Source organism: Penicillium brevicompactum (assembly GCF_028827555.1).
Source record: "Penicillium brevicompactum strain IBT 35665 chromosome Unknown utg000001l_segment0_segment0, whole genome shotgun sequence".
Classification (NCBI taxonomy): domain Eukaryota; kingdom Fungi; phylum Ascomycota; class Eurotiomycetes; order Eurotiales; family Aspergillaceae; genus Penicillium; species Penicillium brevicompactum.
This window is the reverse complement of record NW_026623203.1, coordinates 6805834-6827505: the sequence shown is the minus strand read 5'-3', so window position 1 is coordinate 6827505 and position 21672 is coordinate 6805834. Positions and strand designations below refer to the sequence as shown.

Sequence of the window (21672 nt, the reverse complement as noted above, 5' to 3'; positions counted from 1 at the left end):
CCGCCTACACAAAACTCACCTGGGCATGCCACTACCCCATACAACAACCATACTATTGAGTCTTGACATTTGACGCACTTGAGATTATGATAATTATGCTGTAACAAAAAGCTGTCGTAGCCTTTCACATAGCAATACGGAAGATCTTGGTCACATACGGAGTACAACCAACATGGGTCGAATACTGTTGGTACGGACGTGGGTAAGCCCTGAAGCGTGAGTAGGCAAACCAAGAACCCTCGGACAGGGCCATTCGGTACCCCAGGAGAGTGGCAATGCTCTTCCCAGGTAGGATTTCGTGCAAAAGACTTCCCTGTATGCTAATGCGAAATTGGTCATTTTTCAGTGTCTCTATTCCACAGTATTCTATGAACTTTATTTACTATTGATGGTCAAGTCAGATTGTGAGACATCCTGCTTTCATTTATCATTCGATGTTAAAAATTAAAAATTTACTCCGTGCCTGTAGATTGTAAGGATAACTAGGAATACGGTGTAGTGGGACGGAAGATCAAAAAAGAAAAAAAGAGATCACAGAGGTCTTACCCGGATTCGAACCGGGGCTAATAGGATTTCCTGAAGATGGAACTTCTCAAAACCTACGGACATAACCACTAGTCCATAAGACCTTTTTGGATGAGCTAAGCGCTTTTACATGGAATTATGAGGGGACTCTGCGTCACCCACAATATTGTACAGAAACTACACATCTCCTTATTAATTTTTGTTGCTAAAATGGAAATAAATCTACGGTCAGCACTAGACACTATGCTCAAATCTATGAAAAGGCGTATGATTGCTTACATAACGTATATAAAAACATTGGAAGCCCCGGAGCCCTGGCCGGAGAGGGCGTCGGATCAAATTTTCGGTGTGGCAAGAGCCCAAACAAAGGAGCAACAAACTCGCCGTGGAAGGTCACTTGAGAAATCTTGAACAATTCGACCCAAGAGTCCCCGCATCCCTCTCCCCTGAAACGAACGGGGTGATTCAATTGGGAGAAGATACACCGTGTTTGCCCACCGCCATATCCCCCGTGAGACCAAAGGCGAAAAGGAGAAAACCCCTGACCACCAAGTTCCTCCGTGAATTCACACTCAGGCTTAAACGCAAAGAAAACAGCCATGCCATCTCTGGATCAAATTCCGGCCCGGCACAATGACCAGGTCGAAGCCAACTCCGACGATGAAGCGGACCCCGAACTGGTAGAGCTTCTGCGCCAGCATCTCGGACTCGGTGGCGGGAAAGTAAAGGATGCTCCTCCAGAGACCAAAGTACTTGAGGGTGCTCAGTATGTCTTTGACAATGCCATTGATGTGGCTGTCAGCCGCGAGTTTACTAAAGAAGCTGCCGAAACGATATGGCGTCTCATGCAGAAGAAAGAGTACTCTACGCAGACGTGGTCGGAGCATGAATTGCATCCTCAGACTAAAGATGAAAGCACCGTTGACTTCATTTTTACCATGGATTTGCTGAATTTCAGCTTCTGGTCTGCGGAAGAAGAGGCTCCCAAGCGCTTCTGTATTGAGTACCGGGGCAAGCTTTGGACTGGCTATTGGAGTTTGGTTGCTGCTTTGCAAAGAGCTCTCGATGAAGGTCAGTTAGAATCGGGTTATCGAAATTTACATGTATTAACTCGAAATCCAGATATCCCCATCACAACCCCTGATTTCTGGGTGGACGAAGAAAGATGCACAGAAGAAGTGCTCCGACATGTCTTCAGATCTGCGACAGACGAAGAAATCCCTATGTTCAAGGAACGAGTACAGTGTCTCCGCGAAGCAGGCGAAGTTCTATGTGAAGTGAGACTTCAGCCACCATATTAAGATGAGCAAACGCTAAACAAAACAGGAATTCGGCGGTAGTTTTGCAAACTGCGTGGATAGCGCGAACCTCTCAGCCGCAGGGCTAGTGAACCTGTTGACAGAAAACTTCTCATGTTTCCGCGATGAAACCATCTTTCACGGACGCAGAGTCCGACTCTACAAACGGGCTCAGATCCTGGTTGCCGATCTATGGGCTTGCTTCAATGGCGAAGACTTTGGTGAATTCCACGACATTGATAAAATCACCATGTTTGCAGGTATGCTCCAACAATACCGACAATTCATAACAAGCCTAACAAATAATCCCAGACTATCGTATCCCGCAAATGCTCCACCAGCTGAACTGCATACGCTATGCTCCCAAATTAGAGTCTCACATCCGTGACCTGAAGCCTATTGAGCCAGGGTCGAATTGGGAAGTTGAGCTCCGAGGCACGAGTATCTGGTGTGTGGAATTGATCAAACGAGAGATCGAGCGGTGTCACCCAGAGGTCAAGATGAGCGGTAAAAAGCCATCCCCGAAAGCCACTGATGACAATGATGCAAATGACGACAACGAGAACGAGGAGAACAAAGCAATCGAGAAGGCAGATGATGATAATGATACACCGAGAAGGACATATGGCATCAACGCTATCCTCATTGACTTCTTCTTGTACGACACGATGAAGAATCTTGAGGCGGAGCATAATGAGTCGATTCCTCACCATCGCACGAGGAGTATTTGGTATTAAGCATGATGTCAACGCCGGCGGCGCATGGATTTACCTGGGCGGATACAGATTCGAATGCTCTGGGAGCGAAAAGGGAATAGATACATAATAGAATATAGCAATGTTGGCGTATGCTTGGAAATGGATGTCAAACTTTGCAGATACATTACCAAAACCAGTGGAATGAATGCATTGAACATTTTATTCGTATCTAAGGGTATCAATTAATCTTACAGCCCGCTATCCGATCTTCTCGATCGTCCACATATCTTGACAATCAAGCAGTACCTTGGATACGGGTCATGATATCCGCCTTCCAATCAACATACTCCTCCCTACGCTCATCACTCAACCAGTCAACACGATCCTGCATCATCGTTCCCAAGCCAGGCAAGAGACCACCTCGTGGAGGATGATCTGCCTGCGAAGCACGGGCGCCCTCTGCCGCAGAGCGCTTGGGCGGTCTGACGCCCCGAAGAATTGCGTCTTCCTGGTCCAAATCTTGATAAGACTTCCCTTCTTCGTCCTCGCCAAACATTTGGCCAGCGTACGGAATGTTCTCATACCACTCCTGGCCATTGGCCCAGCCCTGCTCCATGATCAGAGCAATCCACTGGTCCACATCGTCGCGATGCCGCCGGTCGTTGGTAAGACCAAGACTGTTCAGTGCAGTCTGGCGCATTTCCATGAATGTTTTCTTGTCCATCTTCTGCGCTTCGATATTGGCCTCTTGACCTGGTCCGGGATTACGTCGGCGTGCAAGAACAAGGAAGTACACAGCCACAGCCATTGCATATACTAGCTCCTTGAAGTCGTCGTCCTTGTCGGAGCCGCTGATGGAAACGATAGGTTCCAGGAATTGCAGTGAATCTTCGTCCCATCCTGCCTCGTCGTTGGACATGCTGGAGGTAAGGTAGAGAATGGACGAGACACCGGAGAAGATGTGCGGAGGGAGAGTTCTCGAGATTGGAGGGCGAGACCAGGTATTTGTGCGTGGTGCTGGTGTGGAGAGGATCTTGCATACAGTTCGAATGGCCGTCATAACCCAAGCCGGAGCATCGGGGATGACAGTGGAACCAGTGACTTCTTTAGGTCGAGGCGTTGCAACCTTCCTAGCTGATTTAGAGGGACTCTCGAGGTGATTTGATGTACTCATGCTCCGCTTCAGAGGAGTAGGTTTTGAAGGTGTGTTCTGCAGTCCCCGTGGGGTGGGAGCAACCGCCTTGGATGGGGTGTTCCTGGCTTTCGTAGGCGTCGTTTGTGTAGACCCTGCGCGAGACGGTGATCCGGCTACCGATCCACTTGTTGATCGCTTCAGTCCAACTGAGCTTGATGTGAGGGACCGGTCGAGGTATGAGTAAAGCTTCTTGTATACACGCGGAGGACATGGCGCACGTCCTAGCAAAGGAGGCAGCTTCAGGGTGCGGCTCATTCTATATGATACAGATACAAGTCATCAGCGCCAGCAAAGGTGGCCTTTTCGGGGGATATCATACCTTCTGCAGGCGATTTCCGCGCATGCATATGGACGAGCGATTTCCTCTTCGGGTTTGAGACTGGCCGAGAAGCTTCGAGACTGCGCAACCAGAGACATCGCATAGCTGAGAAGCTCCTGCGGTATATCATTGGCATGTGTTGGCACCAAGGTAGCCAACGCCTGCTCGACTGGTCGGTTGTTCATTGTTCTTGCTTCTGCGAATGGAAGGGAAGGGCGAGGATGGGATAGAGCCCTGATCAAGCTTGACGAAGAGCGATGCCAATGCCAATTGCAGTATTCAGTCCACAGGGGTTACTAAGTCACTCAAAGCTCGAAATTGCGACGGAATATGAACTGAAGGGGTTTGTCTCTGGCAATAAACACCTGCGCTTGCCAGCGCCGATAAGAGAAGCTGACTAACCAACCTGGCGCCGCCGCGGGAACGCGAAGATGCCGCAAGCTCACGTTACTTCTTACATCTCGACATCACTGTACCAAATTTCTCAGAATGTCTGTCACAGTAAGTCTACAATCTGGAAGATAACACACCAGTGCTTTATTGGCGTTATTACCCTCCATAAGCCATATCAAATCACTGACCATTGCTTCACAGTTGCACACGACCCAAGGCGACCTCAAGGTCGAGCTTTTTTGCGAAGCAGTTCCTCAAACCGCAGAGAACTTCCTCGCCCTTTGCGCAACCGGCGCATACAATGATACACCATTTCACCGTCTTATTCCCGGGTTCATGATTCAAGGCGGTGACATTTCTCTCGGTCCAATTGCGAAGTCGACATCTACGAAACCACTACTCGACTTTGACATCCCCAAAGGCGGCACATCGATCTACCACCCATCAGCGATGAACCAGGAAATCCATTTGCCGTCACTACGTCACAACGCACGGGGGATTCTGTCCATGGCTTCGCGTCCAGTGAAAGACCAGACAGCTCCTGGATCGCAAGGCGCAACAGGCCCAACGATTAACGGCAGTCAATTTTTCATCTCGTTTGTTCCAGCGCCACATCTGGATGGTGCCAGTACTGTGTTTGGAAAGGTGTTGAATTTGACTGCCCAGGACGAGGGCGGTGACATCCTGACCAAGCTTGAGAAGGCGAATGTCAAGGTTGACAAGAAGGGCAAGGTCTCTCAGCCGAAGGAGGGCGAAGATTTCGAATCATTCAAGATCAACAGTGTCACTATCCACGCCAACCCCTTCGCGAAGTGAGATCTTACATGCGCGAATCTCATTGGAGCTTAGAAACTTCCGAACATCCCAAATAAGTGCACGTCCAAGTCCTAGGCCCGAATTCGACAAGTCGCATACTGCAAAGCTATGGTTCAAGTCAGTGCACAGCCTTGTCCACTCGACAGTATTTCTCTGTGGGACGGCTTGAGAGCATTTCATTTGACAGGTTCCTTGGCCTCGGGATACAAGCTTTGCTCAGTCCGCTGCGGGGCCTACAGCACAAGAAGCTACGACCAGTCCGAGCGGGTGCAGGCCTGCAAATTTTGACAAGGACCGCATAAATGCCGCCCATGAGCCCGCTCATAGCAGCATAATCGACGCCAAAAATTCCAGCGTATCTAGGTTCAAGATGGATGCATGATACGTTGCAAGATACCCATGTTATATACAATACCAGATAGATCAATGATCCTACAGACCCAATTCTCGTTGTTTCCAAGGTTTTATACAGCTTCGTCGTTCCTATCATTTCTCTTGCAGCCACTGTCCGCCTTGACACAGATTTCTGGACTCGATGGATACCTCTGCCTAATGATCGCCCAAATCCAAAAGAAATCGGAGCTGGACTACTACAGACTACAGACTACAACAAGATTGAAACCAGAAGACATAACCACAACAACTTTTAAGATCCATCGATATGTATCTGATCACCGGATATCTAAATGAACATTGCAAAATAGTACAAACAACAGACGCCATGATGCGGGAAGTCTCAATAAAATCATAAAGTCTCATATCATGAGATGGGTATGAACCATCGTGAAAACGCGGATGAGGCCCGAAGAATATTTACTCCTTGGTAGCTCCGTTGGTCTGGGCATCCTGCTCGTAGCCCTCGGTCTTCATGTCCTTGAAGCCAAGGTCATCCTCTTCTTCCTCGGTACGAGTGTACTCCTCGGAGGTGATCTGAGGGTCGACTTCCGGGGTGCAGAGGTCTTGCACATAGGAGTTCGCCATGGGGTCCTTGAGGGTAATAGAGAACTTAAGCTCGCCGTTGATGGCCTGGTCGAGACGGTTGAAGAAACGCTCCCAGGTCTCCTTATCGGAGGAAGCCATACCATCACCACCGGTAGTCTCATCAACACCGGAGAAGATGGTTCCCTTGAGCTGGTCGCGGATCTCGACTAAAATATAGTATATTAGCTTTGTGTTGTGATTCATGAGAAACTTGTGTAAAACCTACCAAGCAATCCTTCAACTGTGGTGAATCGTCCACCGAGAGTACCGGGCTCCACGGAAAGATCCAAATCGTCACTCTGAAGCTGACAGGTGTCGGACTTCAAGATATCACGAGACATATCGAGCTCGTTCTCGACGCGAAGAGTGATAGTCTTACCCTTCTCGGGAACGGCACCACCGGTGCGGACTTCACTGCTTCGGTAACCACATCCCTCGTGGGGAACCTGGCCGAAGGACTCGGCCTCATCAATACCGTCACAGTTGGTACCCCAAATGAAGACTTCCTTGAAGTAGGGGATGTTAAGCTTCTTAATGTTGACTGTTTAAAGGAATGAACGTTAGCACGGAGTACAAAGACTAGCACAGCAGTTATAAGGCTTACCCTTGCATGCCTTGCTGCATCCTGGGCACTCGGCGGGAATGGTGTACACCTGGCCGTCGACAATGTCAAGGTCCTCGGGGTTACCAAAGTCCATCTGGTTCTTCTCGGCATCGACAGCCTGTGTGTCCGCAGCGATTCCAAGCTCCTCGTTTTGCTCGTGGGTTCGGGGGTATTCGCGACGAGTGTACTTGCCGCCACGGTCAGTGGTGTTGGGTGCGATCCACGAGTTTCCAGTGGCGTCGTCCAGAGAGATGGTGAAGGGGAAAGCGTCATCGCGATCAAGGATCTTTTTCAGACTGGCGATGATAGGAACGAGCGCGTCGTGGAGCTCTGGGGCTTGCTCTTTGCGGAGATCTTGCTCTCCCGAGAGATGCTCGTGAATGTGTTGAACAACTAGAATAGCGAGGTTAGCTGCTTGAAGCCCATGGACTTGATTTTTGAACACGACGAACCTCCTTCAACGTTTGTAAGCTGTGATTCACCACGGGGCATCTCAATGCCAAGGTCTTCGAGTTTGAAGACAGAGACATCACTGCGAATGACTTGGCTGATATTGAGGTCAGCTAATATTCAACTGGTCGCTTGTTTCCAACCCATTGCAGGAGTGGAAACCATGGGACGACGACATACCGGGCCAAATCTTGCTCGTTCTCCACCTTCAAGGTATACTTTGCGCCGCGCTCTTGGATCTGACCAGCTGACTTGACAGAGTTGTCCTTGAAGTGGCAGTGGGGGCACTCGAAACTCTCCAGGATAATGTCGCGGAAGTAGGGCACACGGAGAAGGAGAAGGCGGGTAGTTCTGGGATAGCAATGAAGGTCAGTATTTTGTCGCATTTGTGAATCGTGCACCGAAGACCAACCCTTGCTCGTGGCAGTCTAGTAAATGCTCAGTTAGTAGATGCTCGTGGCGTACAATGCGGGAGATCCATACTCATGCAAAGAGACTCAACTTCCATAAGTCCAGTATCGTCATCGCGCTCCACCAGATCACCGGGCTTCTGGAACTGCGACTCAAATTGCGACTCAAGCGCATCGTTATCGGCTTGGCTGACCATTGTGTATAGTTTGCGAACTTCGGAGACGGTATCGACTTCACGGGTATCAATGTTCGACTCGCGGGGTGAAATCGGAGGAATTAACAATGCGTCACGACAAGAAATTCTTATCGCCAAAAAATTTATCGGCGCCACGGGAACATTCCTTCCTCTTCTGCGCGGGGCTGAGGGGCAGCTGAGTAAAGGTGATTAAGTAATTATTTCCATATGGCCGCTGAAACGTCGGTGATTGCTTAGCCCTACTTTTCTTTGCTGTTGATCCACGAAGGGCTAAGTTTCATAGAATTGGTTGCGTATTCACTATACTAGTAACTGAAGAAGCCCATATAGCTTTGTTATGACCAACCTTGAGTATCATGAGTCCTGAAAAGGTAACAAAATAAGAAGACATCACACACCGTGGGGAATACTAATTCATCAAACCCGAGATGGCACATCTATCACTGTCGTTGTCACTGCGAGACTGATGTTAGAATATCATCGAAATGAAAAGGGACAGTGAGACTTATAGAAAAAAAGTGGCCATTTCTACCAGCCGAGGCAGGTAGAAACGGCAGGCCAACGGCCAACACAAGCCCCAACGCATTCTGCTCCCATGAAATGTTCCAGTCTTGAGGGGACACCAAATCTCGATGACCGGTCCAATGTCCCTTAGCGGCGCAGAAAGCAGCAGGTTTCTGTTTTGTCGCTTTTCAGTTCACGTCAGATAGACAATGGAAGCAAGGCTTGGCCGGGACGCATAACAGCGGCGAAGTATTGCAGACAAGCCTAAGCTTTGAGCCTCACTCGAGAGAGGTCCCGCAAGTATCACCACATGATGCCATACGTCGATCCAACCAAGGCAATGCACCAAAGCCAACTGAAGAGTGGGCTGAGAGAGTAAAGCGTTCAAAGCATCGAAACTGCATATTTTCCGTCCAGAACAATCGGCATCCATCGAGAGATCACAGGATAAACCCCAAGAGCAGGTTCAAATAGAAGTTGAGGAATGGTCGAAAGTTGGCTGAAACCGACGGCGATAAGTAGCCCACGAACCCACGGATGCCCTCGAGCCCACTGATATCCAAACGATCCCACACCCACAAACGAAAGCTGTCCACGTCTCAGTCTTCTCCACCAAATCTGCTTGACGGACATCCATCTCCGCGTTCCCATCCAAGTCGTCGTCGTTGCACCTTTGGCGCCAAATGAACGTGAATCCGAGTCTCTCGTGTGTGGTACAGAGCCCTTAGGGACAGGTTTTTGATTCCTCCCCTGATTGATCCGGAGATCGCACAGGAGGGCATTTGAAGCGGACAAAGAACATCCTAAAAAATCGCTTCCTGCTTCCCGAAGGAAGGAACATCAACTGAAGTCAATGTTGAAGTCGGTGCCCATCAATCAATTCACAAAATATTTCGCAAAGAGATGGCTAACACGGGTGGCCAGAATCCTCGGGTGAGGCCGAATCGTTGGCGGATGACTTGATTCGAGGTGCCTAGCCGCCTAGTAGGCTGAAAGAAACCAGAGCTCGAGAAGTTGGAAAGCAGGTGCAAGGTCCCCAGGAACCTCGGGATGTGAAGCATGTGCAGGGACAGGCAGCTGATGCTAACAGAGTAAACAAAAGAATGACAAAAAGCAAGCACGAAAAACACCAATTTATTTGGGGGAAATCTTTGCCCTCCGGAACGAGACAACAGTCCAGGGTGTTCAATATGGACTGTGAAGAGCATATTGAAGAGCCACGAGCAACATATCAAAAGAACTTCGCTACAACTCCAACTTTGAAAATGCCTGGGCAAGATTCAGTGAGAAGAGAATTGATTCCGGCGAGTGAGCCATTTTGATATGGTGACATCGCGACTGTGTGTAAGGAGGCTGTTGTGTTCAGGCGCGGATTTTCTGAACCAACTAAATTCGTGCCCTAGGAGATCCGAGCTTTGGTAATTGTATTCGATTGCCACCTGGTCGCGCTGTCGTTGTTGACCCTCAAGGCGGAATCTGATACCGAATTGCCCGACAAGCTTCTCCCGCCTTCTCTCCTCGATGAACTGTTGACTAAGGCATAGGGCAGCCATTCAGTTGTGACCGGCATGCGCTATCCAGCATAGGAAAACCGACGCGTACTCCGTTTGGAGAATGCATAGTAAGCCGTCTTTGATGCCCAAAGGCTCTGGCGGGGGTCGGATCTCTTTCGCTTCGTCAGACCATCACAGTCTGAGTCGGCTAATCGTAATATCCGGCATGCGCAATCCGTGAGACTATGTCCATGAGGACATTTTTCCGATGTGGGATTAGGGATTGGTCTCCAACATCATCTGCACCGGAATTTGCATTCCAGTTTGCTATCAAAAGCAGCCGATAATGATGAAAGATCTGGAAGGGCTGGTCTGTACATGTGCCTCGGAAGGCGAGAGACTGGAGTGGATTCATGTCCAAGAGACGAGAAAGGAGGAACTTCGGCGCGTGTGAAATGGGAACGGGTCCAATGAATGTCGTTAACACAAGCAAGATCTTTGAAAGTCAAGAAACTGGCCGAGGTGGCTTAGGGATTGTGATGATGCAAGATGAGTGGGGAGAGATGGAGTAAACAAAGGTGACAGAACAGATAAGGTGGGCGGTGAACGCGACTATCGACGCGGCGACGCGGGCAGGCGCGTAGACACTCCAGGGCTCCAAAATGTGATTACGTAATGACACCAGCAGCCAGAATCGCCGGACCAACCTTGGATCTACTTGAATTTGAACGTCACTGCATGATCTAGTACATCTTTGTCAATGGTTTGCTCTCTATCCTCTATGCTCTATCCTCTATGGAACCTTGAACTTTGGACCGTTAAATGCCATTTGATATTTGACAATTCCGACCTATAAGACGCTGCGACATGGCCTCCATGGGTGATGATCTGTCTATCTCTGTGGGCGGTGCGCCAATTGGTGCTCCCCATGCGCATGGGAGTAAGCTTGTCAGATCAAGTAATGTCTCTCCCACCACTGACCGATACATAGTTCTTTTACCTCCCCAGGAAGTGGTCTATAGATCGAGAGATGAATTGTATCAAGCCGTGCACACGCGTGCACACCACCAAGGCTACAGCATTATCATTCAGTCCAGTGGACCGAGGAATGTAAATTTCGGATGTAAGTTTTCTGGTAAGCACAGGGTTGGCGAACAACCTCGTCATCCCCTGCATCCTCGCAATCGAACGTCATATAAGCTGGGCTGCCCGTTTGCCCTCTATGCCAAGCGTGTGCGAACGCCAAAACAGCTTCGAGAGGCAGCTGAACGTGGACGAGCCTTCGATGATGAATGGGAGCTCATGATACGTGATTCATCTCATAACCACCCCGCAACCAATCATCACATAGGCCGGACGCTTAATCAAGATCAGATTGATCAAATCAATGAGCTGATTAGCCAACCTCCAGGGGGTACTCTTAAACTCGACCCCTTTTGGATCATTGTACCTGCTCTACCAACGGAAATCAGTCCTTTCAGGCCACCCATGAAGCGTCCGAATTATCCGTGTTATGCAAAAAAACCCAAACCTGGTGATTTGCCGTCTTCCGTGGAAGGAGGGGCCCTTCAACAGGGCTCTCCAACCAAAACTGCTTCCTCCACGCAACCCATCACACGTCCGGAACATGCAGAGAATCCGAATCAGAGTAGCCTTTCATATTTAGCAGAAGATGGGCTTCGACAGGCTCTGTCGACGGAAAATATTCCTTCCAGGCCGCCTGTCACACGTACGGAGCATGCAGGACAGCCCAATCAGGGTAGGCTTTCATCTTTGGCAGGAAATAGTCTTCAACAGGCTCCGCTGACGGGAACCGATCCACCCGAGCCACCTATCGCACGCCCGGAGCATGCAGAAAAGCACAACGGGATTGGTTTATCATCTCTGGCAGAAGAATGGCTTCAAAGAATCCCGTTGCCGACAATCGCTTCAACCAGGTCGCCCACCACACTTCCGGTGCATACAAAACAGCGAATCAGGATGGTCTTTCATCTTCGGCACAACATCAGCCTCTGAACCCACCGTCGACGACAGTTGCTCCATCCAGGCCACCTATCATACTTCCAGAGGATACAGAACAGCGTAATCACAGTGCTTCTTCGTTGTTGGTCGATGATAGTCTTCGACAGGCCCTGCCGACAGCTTTGCCATTCAAACCACCCTTCCTACCTCCGGGCCATTCAGAACATCGCAATTCGAGTGAATTATCACATGTGACAGAAAACAGGGTCCAAGACAATCTGTCGATGGAAGTTGCTCCAGACAGGCCATCCTTCGCCTATCCGGAGCATGCAGAAAAGCGCAAACATAGTGATGCACCATCTTGGGTGGAAAAAATGGTATCAAAGAGGCCAAGGAATCAAAGTGCTCCGGTTGCGGGACCGTTGGACATACTTATGCGACATGTCCAAATCATGAGTAACGATTTCTGGTTTGAATCGGGCTTCAGTCAGGCTTGTACCGCAGCAAAGTATTAAGCAGGCTACCAAGTCGACAAGCTTACCCCATGCAAGTAGCAAGGGCCACCCTGCGAGATTTCCCGTTCCCCCTTACGTACGGTAAACGATTATAATAACCTTGGAACACTATTACTCCCGAGCTCATATTTCAATAGGTAACGGAAGAGAGCTCTAAAGCTAGTATTAACTTGATGAGTGTTTGTTTCCTAGCTGTCTTCCTAGCTGTCTTCTTAGCTGTCTTTCTAGTTGGGGTCTGCTCCGTTTGCGACCAGCAAGCGTACAATGGCGCTGTATTCTCGCTCAGTGGCGAGGGCGAGAGGGTTTGTTTGGCCGTTATCACATGTTTTGTTCACATCGGCACCACGTTTCAAGAGATACTCGATCAAATCAAGGTCCTCAGTCTTTATGGCTGCCACCAAAGGAGTCTCGTATTCCGATCCTTCATTGACGTCGACATGGCATTTTTCCACCAGATACTTGACGTTCTCCAGCTTTTTGGTATTGACAGCCTTTACGAGAATATTGACCGTGCTGCCTGGCAACGGAGCCCTGACATCCGCGCCGCTTTCTTCGATTAGAAATCGGATAGTTTTCAAGTCTCCGTTGCCAACCACTCTGTCAATGTTTCTTCCTGAATAGGGATGCAATGTCGGCTTGTTCACATCAGCACCTGCATGGACGAGACATTTGATAATCTCATAGTTGCCTTTGAAAGCAGCAATCTCGAGAACGTTGCCGTAGCCGTCGTAGGTAAGCTTCTTGTGTACATCGGCCTTTGCTTCATTGACAAGGTATTTGGTAGCCTCAACGTTATTTTCCTCAACCGCAGCAACTAGAGGACTTGCAAACCAGCCCTCAGGGGCTCTCTCATCTGATTCAGTAGCGTCCTCGGCTTCGCAAGATTCTCCGTCTGCATCGTCTCCCCTGTCAGCCCATCCCTCCTGAGAGTTGAGATAGATGTTTGGGTCCGCGCCAGCCTCAACCAGATACTTGATGACATCTGTATGTCCCCACCATGCAGCTGCGACAAGAGCACTGCCATAGATGGAAAACGATTGTTTCGAGTTCACTTGGGCTCCTTTCTCAACAAGCCTGCGGCAGATGGCTACAGAGCCCCCGATTGTGGCTATTGTGAGAAGATCATGACCCAGATCGTTCTTTTGCGAGACGTCAATTGCTGGACTGTTCCACCATTCTGTGAGAATAGTGTCAAAAGCAAATCGGCACATGGCAAATACAGGCTGATCAGATGGCTCTAGCTCGCTGGCAAAGACAAGATCGCTGCCATATGCATACGTGCTTTCCCGGTCCGTGAATTTAGTCAAGTCGAATCCTGATGTCTGGAAGCCAGAGGAATCGAGCATATCTCCACTCCAGAAGACTTCTTTTCGGAATTGTCCAAGCCATCTACGATACTGCACGCTGCTCTCTTCGGGTGCGCCGAGGAATCTTTTCAGGCTCGTTGCCAAGGGGCTGTCCTCTGTGACCTTTGCTTCGTGGACGTGCTCAACCCAGTGATGTCTAGCATACCGGTGGAATCGATTCCCTGTGTCCATGATGTCGACCCATTCTGGAGGCTTGTTGTCCTCATCTTCGGAGTCATACTCCGTCTCGTGCTTTAGCGTAGTGAAAGGATCCTCATTCTCATAGGCTGTGATGAGCAGTGAAAGACAAGCATTAGCCACATGCAAGTGAGCTTGCGGTTTGCTCCACTGATGTGCTGCCTCCAGATATTCAACGACGGACAGATGCGAGAAGCGCCAGTAAGATTCGGGATCAATGATCAGGAAATTTCCACACAGGGAAAGCAGGCCTTGCTCATCGATCTCGTCTTCCGAGATCCCACCATCATCAAGGGAGCCCACACGGACGGCCGATAGAAGGCACTTGCTATCCAAAGGCTCGGTAGCCGCAGCAACCCACTTTAAGGCCCGCTTCACGAATTCCTTGTCGGGATCCTCCAGTGTCTCAATTTGTTCCCAAATCTCATCATAGGCTTTTTGAAGATCTTCTGGCAGATTGTCAAGTCGCTTCCACACACTGGACTCAGTTCTGCATCGTGTGATTTGGTGGACTTGCAGTGACGCCCATTGGAACCTGACACCGGTTAGAAATCTGTATTTCACAGCCATTATTTTGATGATAGAGTGAACTTACATTCCCTGGCATCGCTCAAGTAGCCTCTCGATGATCTTCGTTTTTATCTTTCCCACAAATGCAGCCTTCTTTGAAAGCTTTTGAAGCTGCTCATCAAGGAATCTCTCGATGTCCGGCGCATTTTGACTTGCTTGGATCGTTAGACTAGTCCGCTGCTCCTCTTGAAGTTGGGACTGGATATCTGGGTCCGGACGACTAGCAATGTAGATCTTCAAGGTGTTCTTTGACTCTGCCAGAAGCTCATTGAAAGCCTCAATCAACTTGTCACGCGAGTCTTGGTCACATTCATCAAATGCATCAATCACAAGAGTGGTCTTGCTGTACAAGTTAGACGAAGCCAGAATCTGCTCTTGACAAGCATCAAAGCTCAATGTTGTTCCAGACTGCTGGGCCTGCTTGCAAAGCTCCTTCAACTTGGTTTGCATAGAGTCGGGGTTGCTCGCTGAAGTCGCGAGCTGGCGCACATAACTGCTGATTATAGACAGCGAGTCGCGGCGATTGGCTTCATTGCGGTTGCAATAGAAGAAAGCGAATCCTTCGTTTCGCGGTAGGTCTTCCATCTCGCTCTTGATGAGATCAACAACTCGCGACGTGAGGTATGTTTTGCCAGTGCCAGCTAGCATGTGTTAGTATGGCCGTTGTAAAAAGGTGGTTTGGGGTGACAAACGGGATCCTTGAAGCCAGAAAATGCCAGATGAACTGGTCTCCTCCCAGTGATGGAAAGCCTCGTTCTGTAGCAGCCATTCGCCTGTGCCAGGAGTTCTTGTCTCTCTCACGTTATCATGATGTTTTCCAAACTTGACAGTAGAGATTTTCTCAAGAAGATCTTGGCGATCCGTTTCGTCTGTCTTATCGAGCAGCTTTTGCACGTTCTCATCCACGCGAACCAATGGGGCGTTGAGACAGTCCAGCATACCGATCATCCGATCATCTGCTGCAGCACTGCGACGCGTCTCGCAAGCTTGAACATCGCGCAGAAGCTCATCCTCCTGCGCTGAAAGAGACGAAAGGCCGCCCGAGACATTTCCGGGGTTCAAAATGGCCTCTAGCGTACGCCGAGCAGTATTTTGCGAAAAGAGACTTCCCGAGTCTGCCAAGAGGTCCAAGGAAGTGCGATATATGCCGATCAAAGCATTCTCGAGGCCCTGCGACAACTTACTTTCGGCTTCATCGGAGTCATTGTTAAGGTAGACTTGCTCGTATACCTGGCCACGGCTGACGATCCTGACAATAGCCTCGGTTGTCCCGAGAAGCGCACCCATTTGTTCCTCACCAATCACAGGAATCTAGGTGACATGGTTAGATCTCGAATCCTATACCGAATTAACATCGATCGAAAACCTACCTGCATCAATGACTTGACAACCGACCATGGCATGCTAGCCTGGGGTGGAGCGAATTGGATTGCTATATCACCAGCCTTCTCGAGCCATCCAACGATCTTTGTGGTATAGTTGCGGAGAACAATATCATTGTCTCCGATCGAGACACGCCAGAACTTCTTCTCGCACTCTTCTTGTTTCTTGTTTACGAGGCCCACTAAATCATCAATCTCGGATTCGACAGAGCCAGAGCTAAGCTTGTCCATTCCCAGAGCCCTCAACTTCTCTTGCTTGGCGGGAGGAAGCTGCTTGAGAGCGATGTCCCAGCGGTCCTTTGGCGGGGTTCCTGTCTTCTCCGAGGTCTTTTCTTTGGGAATATCAGTGGTTGGTTTCTGTTCGACAGATGGTTCGTCTGGGTTTGGTGTCTCGGGGGCCGCCGGGGCCGCCGGGGCCGCCGGGGCCGGGGGCTCATTTTCTTTTCCTGGGTTGCTTGTGGCCTTTCATGCCGAAAGTAAGCACAAAGTGAGGACAAAGTGAGGACAAAGTGACCACAAATGAATGGGAGAGGAAGGAAGGGGGGAGGGCCAGAATTACTCGTCTCATCGCAGACCGACACCTCTGAGACGGGTATAATGAAACTGGAAACCGAGAAAAATACATACAGCTGCTTTAGGGTCGTCGTTTTTGCCCTTACTCTTGTGACGATGAAGCTTGCTTTTGAGCTTGTCGAACATTTTGTTTGCGATGGGCGTCAAAGCCGGCTCGTCCCGTGAAAAAAAAGCGTTGGTATAGTTCAGTGACAGATGCAATAGAACCAAGGTTTGTCGGCCTGCCAGAAAAGCGGCACTCGATGAGGGGTCGATGGGGCTACACTAAGTTGTCGAGCACTTGGACTGTGCAGTCTCCACAGTTCAGCCGAAGGTTCCTGTGTAAAGACAAGATCTACTACGCTGTAGCCCAGGATCATACACGGAGTACTGCTTGAAGCGTGTTCAATTGTTAGAAGCGATCGATTGAACTCTTCTATAAGCTCTCTGAATTAGAGCATGTAATTCCCCTCCCCCTTTCTTTTCCCAAGAAATGCAATGTAAAGCAAAGCATATGGACAGCGATTGCGCACACATACATTGCAGAACACCTCAGCTGTAGCGGGGTCCAACTACATCATGGCACGTCCAGCCAGCCACGCAAATCGATCTGCGTCGATCGTCGAGCCAATTGTCTGGCTCAGTCTAAGCTCCGCCAAATTTCGCGTAAATTGGCGTGTTTAGCCTGTCCCACTGGACCCACCCTACTTCTTCACCCTCGGGAGTCGGGATCTTGATCAAGACTTGATGCTTTTGATATAAAGTAGCCTTGGAGCCAAGTCTGACGGAGTTCTCCTTGAAATGTGCTGGTCTTGGATCACTTGTGTGATCACAGATCTTCCCAAACGATGGGTGTTGGTTTTGATAAATGATGGCAGCTTTACCCTGGCAAATCGGAAGAATAAATCACCTTAAAGTTCCCCGTAAATCTCCACGGAAGTACGGAGTAACTGGATCGTACATAGGCGAGTTCCTGAGATTTTTCGAGTTGTTTGGTCCACATAGGTGAGGTAAAGACCGAGTATTGGCGGGAGGTTCCAACCAGAGGTTATCAGATCGATGTTGGCCACGTGGTCACGTGCCACTGTGTTTGCTGACTAACCAGAAACTTTGGAATCCGAATGCCAAGATGCCAAGATCGTCTGGTACTTGTTGATTATTCATTCATTTTTCGCATATCGGACGTCGACCAATATCCCATCCGCACATGAATATGATCCTTATATGATGAAACTTTGCTACAGCTCATGATGGAAATGGAGCAGCAGAATCAAGATGTCTTTGGCGCTGCCAATGACTTCTTGACTCCGGTCCTCGATCGAGGTATGCATGACCGCGATGCTCATTCAACCGTAGGAAATGAGGCTTAGGGCTGACTGCCCCTCTAGAAGAAATCAAGAAGACCACAGGCAGTTCCCTGCTTCAAATTCTCAGCCGGAGTTCCGGTCACGATGATACGAGTGATGAAGCCGAGAGACCGACCGTCATCAATAGAGCCTTGGATATCTTGATTAACATCCATGAAGCTTTCGTCCTGCCTGCGTCACAGGAGGTGTCTCAAAAGCCATACTCCGAGGTTGCAGACTCGCCTATGGAAGATGCAAAGCGCCGTCGAGTCTTGCACGCATTGCTAGACCTGGTTTCCTTGGAAGGCATATATCCATCACTATCCTCTGGAGTCGGAATCCCTCTCCAGCAGCGAGTGATTTCCGTTTTGCCGGCGGGTATCATCGCGAAAAAGGCCACCACGATTACTAGTAGTGTGCCGCAGAATCACCAGCTTCTTCGACGCATTATTGGTGTTTTGCTTGATATTCTCAACGACAATCGTCCAAGTATTCAGCCCATTATCCGGAGCCGTATTCTGAGTGATGTAATAAGTGGTCTATCTGACCTTGCTTTCAACCCAAACATCCAAGAATCCTCCGATCGAACAAGCCTGCAAAAATCACTATCGAAGATTGTGGAAGAGTACGTTCAATTCCTTGCCATTGCGTTCTCCAATGGTTGCTGATCAGCGACAGTACCCCTACCACTGTCTTATTACCCACGCTATCCGTCTTCCTTCAGTCAGAGACATGCCAATGGTTTAAGTCAACAATATCAAGCCAGCTTTCACACGTTCCTTTACGGCCAGGCGGAGTAGTTCACATCATCATGTTTATTGCGTCACAATTCTCTCCAACTTTGGGACAAGAAGCACAGGATCAATCAAACGGCCCTCGGTTGACCGTGCAAGCTATCATGCAAATCTCACGACTTCTCTCTTCTGTACCACAGGGGGTTGAGCCGAAGGTCTATTTCAAGACAATTGCTCCGCAGCTCTTGGCTTTGATGGATGGTACTGACCTGGATCTCCAAAAGACAGCTTCATACGTTGTCGCCAGTGGGATTCTGGGAAAGCGCGCATACGGAGCCGTTGGAACCATCGGCCACTCAATATTCGTGGAGCCAATTTTTAATGCACTCACCGCAGAGCTTGACCCGAAATCAAGACAGTGGATGACACAGTTCACAGATCTTGAAGGATCTTTACCCGCGCCAACGGAAGTTCACCCTTCATCTAATATCATTGTGGATAGCACTACCCTTGATCTGGCATTGGAAAGACTGAGATGTCTTACATTGCAGCACCCGAACCCCAGTGTCGTAAAACGACTCGTTCAACCAATTTTGCTCCCACTGTGGGGTTTAATATGCTTTTCCAAAGAAGAGCAATCCCTCAATTCATTCCATGAGCGCGTGTTGCCTTTGCTCCAGACGTTCTTCAGCATCTCGGTCGGCTCTCCGCCACTGAAAAAGCTTGTTGACAATCTTCTTTGGGATGGAGGTGTGAATTGGACATACTCCCAGAACGCAGAATCACAGGTTGTATTGTCCAAGCGGAGCACTCCAGCCGGTGACCATTCCAACTTGATTCAACTTATGGATTCCCTGCACACAAGAGCAGAGTTATTCGCCGGTCTCCTTGGCTCTGACCCGAGCAGCGAAGAACGAACCGGTGACATATTCCTCTACGTCAGTGAAAATTGGCTCGTTCAACCTACCACTTCTCGGGAAACCAATAGCATGCTAGATGGCACAGGAGAGACTGAGGACATCACTAAAAAGCTCGTCAGTGCCAAGGTTGCAGAGAAATTGCTCGATAATTTCAAGGATGCACTGACTCGACGCCCACTGCGTGTTCTCGAGCTTATCAAGCATGTAGTTGATGGAGAGTTGCGCAGACTCAAAGTACGATACGCCTTAGGACAAGGCAAAGTCTCGCTTTCGTCGCTATCCAACATCGTGGAGAGGGATGACAATGAAACAGAAGATGCGGCAAACGATTCATCCGAATCACTGTCAACTGCATTCAGTCTTTTGTCAACCCTCCTTGCCTCCGCTGAATTTTCGCCCACCGATGAAATATTGCCGCTTCTGTCGTCTCTCAAGAAAGACCTTGATGAGCTTGTGCCGCTTCTTCCTGCGACACTCTCCAAGCCAGGAATGACTTCGTCCCTGCTATTAGAGATTCAACTTGCTCCCTCAGAGAAGCCCGCAACGAAAACAACATCGGCCCACACAAAAGACCTCGAGACCTACCGGCAGGCAATGGCCAATTTGAGCTCAAATATGCCGCCAGTCAAGGCAGAAGGTCTCTTCCTTCTCGAGAAGCTTGTTGTTGCGTCGTCTCCTGTTATTGACATCGGTGTGGCCCTGGGTTGGATGATGTTGGTCATCAAAGACACTTCAGGGACTTCCGAAGATGAAACCTACAACCACAAGGCTGCCACTAGTGTGGTCGGAAAGTTGGCGTCACGCCACCCGCTCACGGTTATCAAAACTTTGGTCGAGGAGTACGCCGATAGACAGGAAAAGAATACCCTCAATCAACGCCTCATGATCGGCCAGGCAATCGTCCAGTCGATTCAAAATATAGGAGGTGGACTTTCTGGTGAAACAGCAAAGATTCTTGGAGAAACTCTCATTTCTGTCGCTGGACGCCGAGGAACTAAAGGTGAATCGAAGAAGGCCAGCTCGAAGTCACAGAGGAACAAAAGTCCCGGTCTGGCTGGCCAGGAAGGAAAGAACCCCGAAACGCCCGAAGACTTATCGACCTCGTCTGGGATTGCCAAAGCCGTATCCCAACTCAGTTCACACGATGACGACTCAGATGATGAAACCGAGGAGCAAAAAGCGTTTGCGGCTAACGTGGTTGCTGCATGGGCAGCCGGGGCATCTGCAGACGATAAGCCCGACGACCTTCGCGCCCGAGCCTCAGCAGTATCAATCCTAGGCACAGCCATCACAATCAACATCATCGGACTCGGCTCTGCGACTGTATCGTCTGCCATTGATCTCGCACTTTCCATCCTCACGCTCGAAACCGACACCGAAACCGCCATCATGCGCCGCTCAAGTGTGATCTTGATTCTTGATACCTTGAAAGCCCTTGAAACGGCTCGAGAGACACTGGGGCAGGATGTTGGATTTGGGTTCTCCCTTTCGGACAACGATACCTTCGCGTCGCCGCAGGGTCTCTCGCGCGAAACATCGACTGTCGGTAACATCCCCGCCATGCTCCGCACGCTTTGCTTCGTCGAAAGCCGGGAAAAGGATGGACTCACCCGTCAGCACCTGCGCGACCTGGTGGAGAGCTTGGAAGCATGGACTGAGAAGTCATTGATGTGGGGTATTGGCGCTCAGGAAGGTCAACATGCCATGGATCCTAGGTTTGACCTTGGTGGCAGGATTGCAGGTCTTCGCGTAGACCCGATGGCTGGTGTGGAAAACACCGGTCGCCCACGTATCGAAGAGATAGAGTGATGTCCCGAAGCCCTGTAATTAGTCCAAAAAATATCATGTGTCAGGAATTGCGATGTCCAATGTATATATCTCGGACTTTTTGCTGTTAGAACCAGGTCAAACCCGTGGACGTAGGGAGACAACATTGGAAGTAAGAAATTGGCGTAAAGAAACTATCATTGATTTCTTCGAATAAAGTGGCCATGTACAATTGTATTAAAAATTGGTTTGCTGATGTGTTGCAATAACAAGAATGACATGCGCCGTTGGACGCATTAAGAATAAGGTGCGTTTTGAAGCATTCAGACCTAAAAATCTCAAGTTGCATTATGATTTTATTAAGGAATGAGAACCATATACAAGCAACGAATCAGCGATCAGATCGACTGTTCGTTCCAGCATCATTGGTCTAGTGGTAGAATTCGTCGTTGCCATCGACGAGGCCCGTGTTCGATTCACGGATGATGCAATGTTTT

General features: G+C 49.4%; 7 protein-coding genes across 7 annotated transcripts; 4 read left to right on the top strand and 3 right to left on the bottom strand.

Moving 5' to 3' along the window:
* Positions 1-1124: 1124 nt before the first annotated feature.
* N7506_002165 (queuosine 5'-phosphate N-glycosylase/hydrolase) lies at positions 1125-2560 on the top strand (the record flags this gene model as incomplete). Its single annotated transcript, XM_056951461.1, has 4 exons — positions 1125-1596; positions 1648-1802; positions 1852-2083; positions 2136-2560. The coding sequence occupies 4 exons, from the start codon at positions 1125-1127 to the stop codon at positions 2558-2560; spliced, it is 1284 nt and encodes a 427-aa protein (XP_056817376.1).
* A 256-nt stretch (positions 2561-2816) lies between these two features.
* On the bottom strand, positions 2817-4220 carry N7506_002164 (uncharacterized protein; the record flags this gene model as incomplete). Its single annotated transcript, XM_056951460.1, has 2 exons — positions 2817-3972; positions 4036-4220. The coding sequence occupies 2 exons, from the start codon at positions 4218-4220 to the stop codon at positions 2817-2819; spliced, it is 1341 nt and encodes a 446-aa protein (XP_056817375.1).
* Positions 4221-4524: 304 nt separating this feature from the next.
* On the top strand, positions 4525-5244 carry cyp5 (uncharacterized protein; the record flags this gene model as incomplete). The annotated part of the gene is made up of 2 exons (XM_056951459.1): positions 4525-4536; positions 4630-5244. 2 exons carry the CDS (start codon positions 4525-4527, stop codon positions 5242-5244), a joined length of 627 nt encoding a protein of 208 aa, XP_056817374.1.
* Positions 5245-6057: 813 nt separating this feature from the next.
* zpr1 (zinc finger-containing protein ZPR1) lies at positions 6058-7886 on the bottom strand (the record flags this gene model as incomplete). Its single annotated transcript, XM_056951458.1, has 7 exons — positions 6058-6392; positions 6452-6766; positions 6830-7222; positions 7282-7376; positions 7460-7630; positions 7692-7707; positions 7763-7886. 7 exons carry the CDS (start codon positions 7884-7886, stop codon positions 6058-6060), a joined length of 1449 nt encoding a protein of 482 aa, XP_056817373.1.
* A 2864-nt stretch (positions 7887-10750) lies between these two features.
* N7506_002161 (uncharacterized protein) lies at positions 10751-11189 on the top strand (the record flags this gene model as incomplete). The annotated part of the gene is made up of 2 exons (XM_056951457.1): positions 10751-10823; positions 11029-11189. The coding sequence occupies 2 exons, from the start codon at positions 10751-10753 to the stop codon at positions 11187-11189; spliced, it is 234 nt and encodes a 77-aa protein (XP_056817372.1).
* A 1395-nt stretch (positions 11190-12584) lies between these two features.
* Positions 12585-16555, bottom strand: N7506_002160 (Pfs NACHT and ankyrin domain protein; the record flags this gene model as incomplete). Its single annotated transcript, XM_056951456.1, has 5 exons — positions 12585-14439; positions 14500-15115; positions 15167-15785; positions 15845-16318; positions 16484-16555. The coding sequence occupies 5 exons, from the start codon at positions 16553-16555 to the stop codon at positions 12585-12587; spliced, it is 3636 nt and encodes a 1211-aa protein (XP_056817371.1).
* Positions 16556-17664: 1109 nt separating this feature from the next.
* Positions 17665-21217, top strand: N7506_002159 (RTP1/Tango6 family protein; the record flags this gene model as incomplete). The annotated part of the gene is made up of 3 exons (XM_056951455.1): positions 17665-17731; positions 17797-18379; positions 18433-21217. 3 exons carry the CDS (start codon positions 17665-17667, stop codon positions 21215-21217), a joined length of 3435 nt encoding a protein of 1144 aa, XP_056817370.1.
* Positions 21218-21672: the final 455 nt, after the last annotated feature.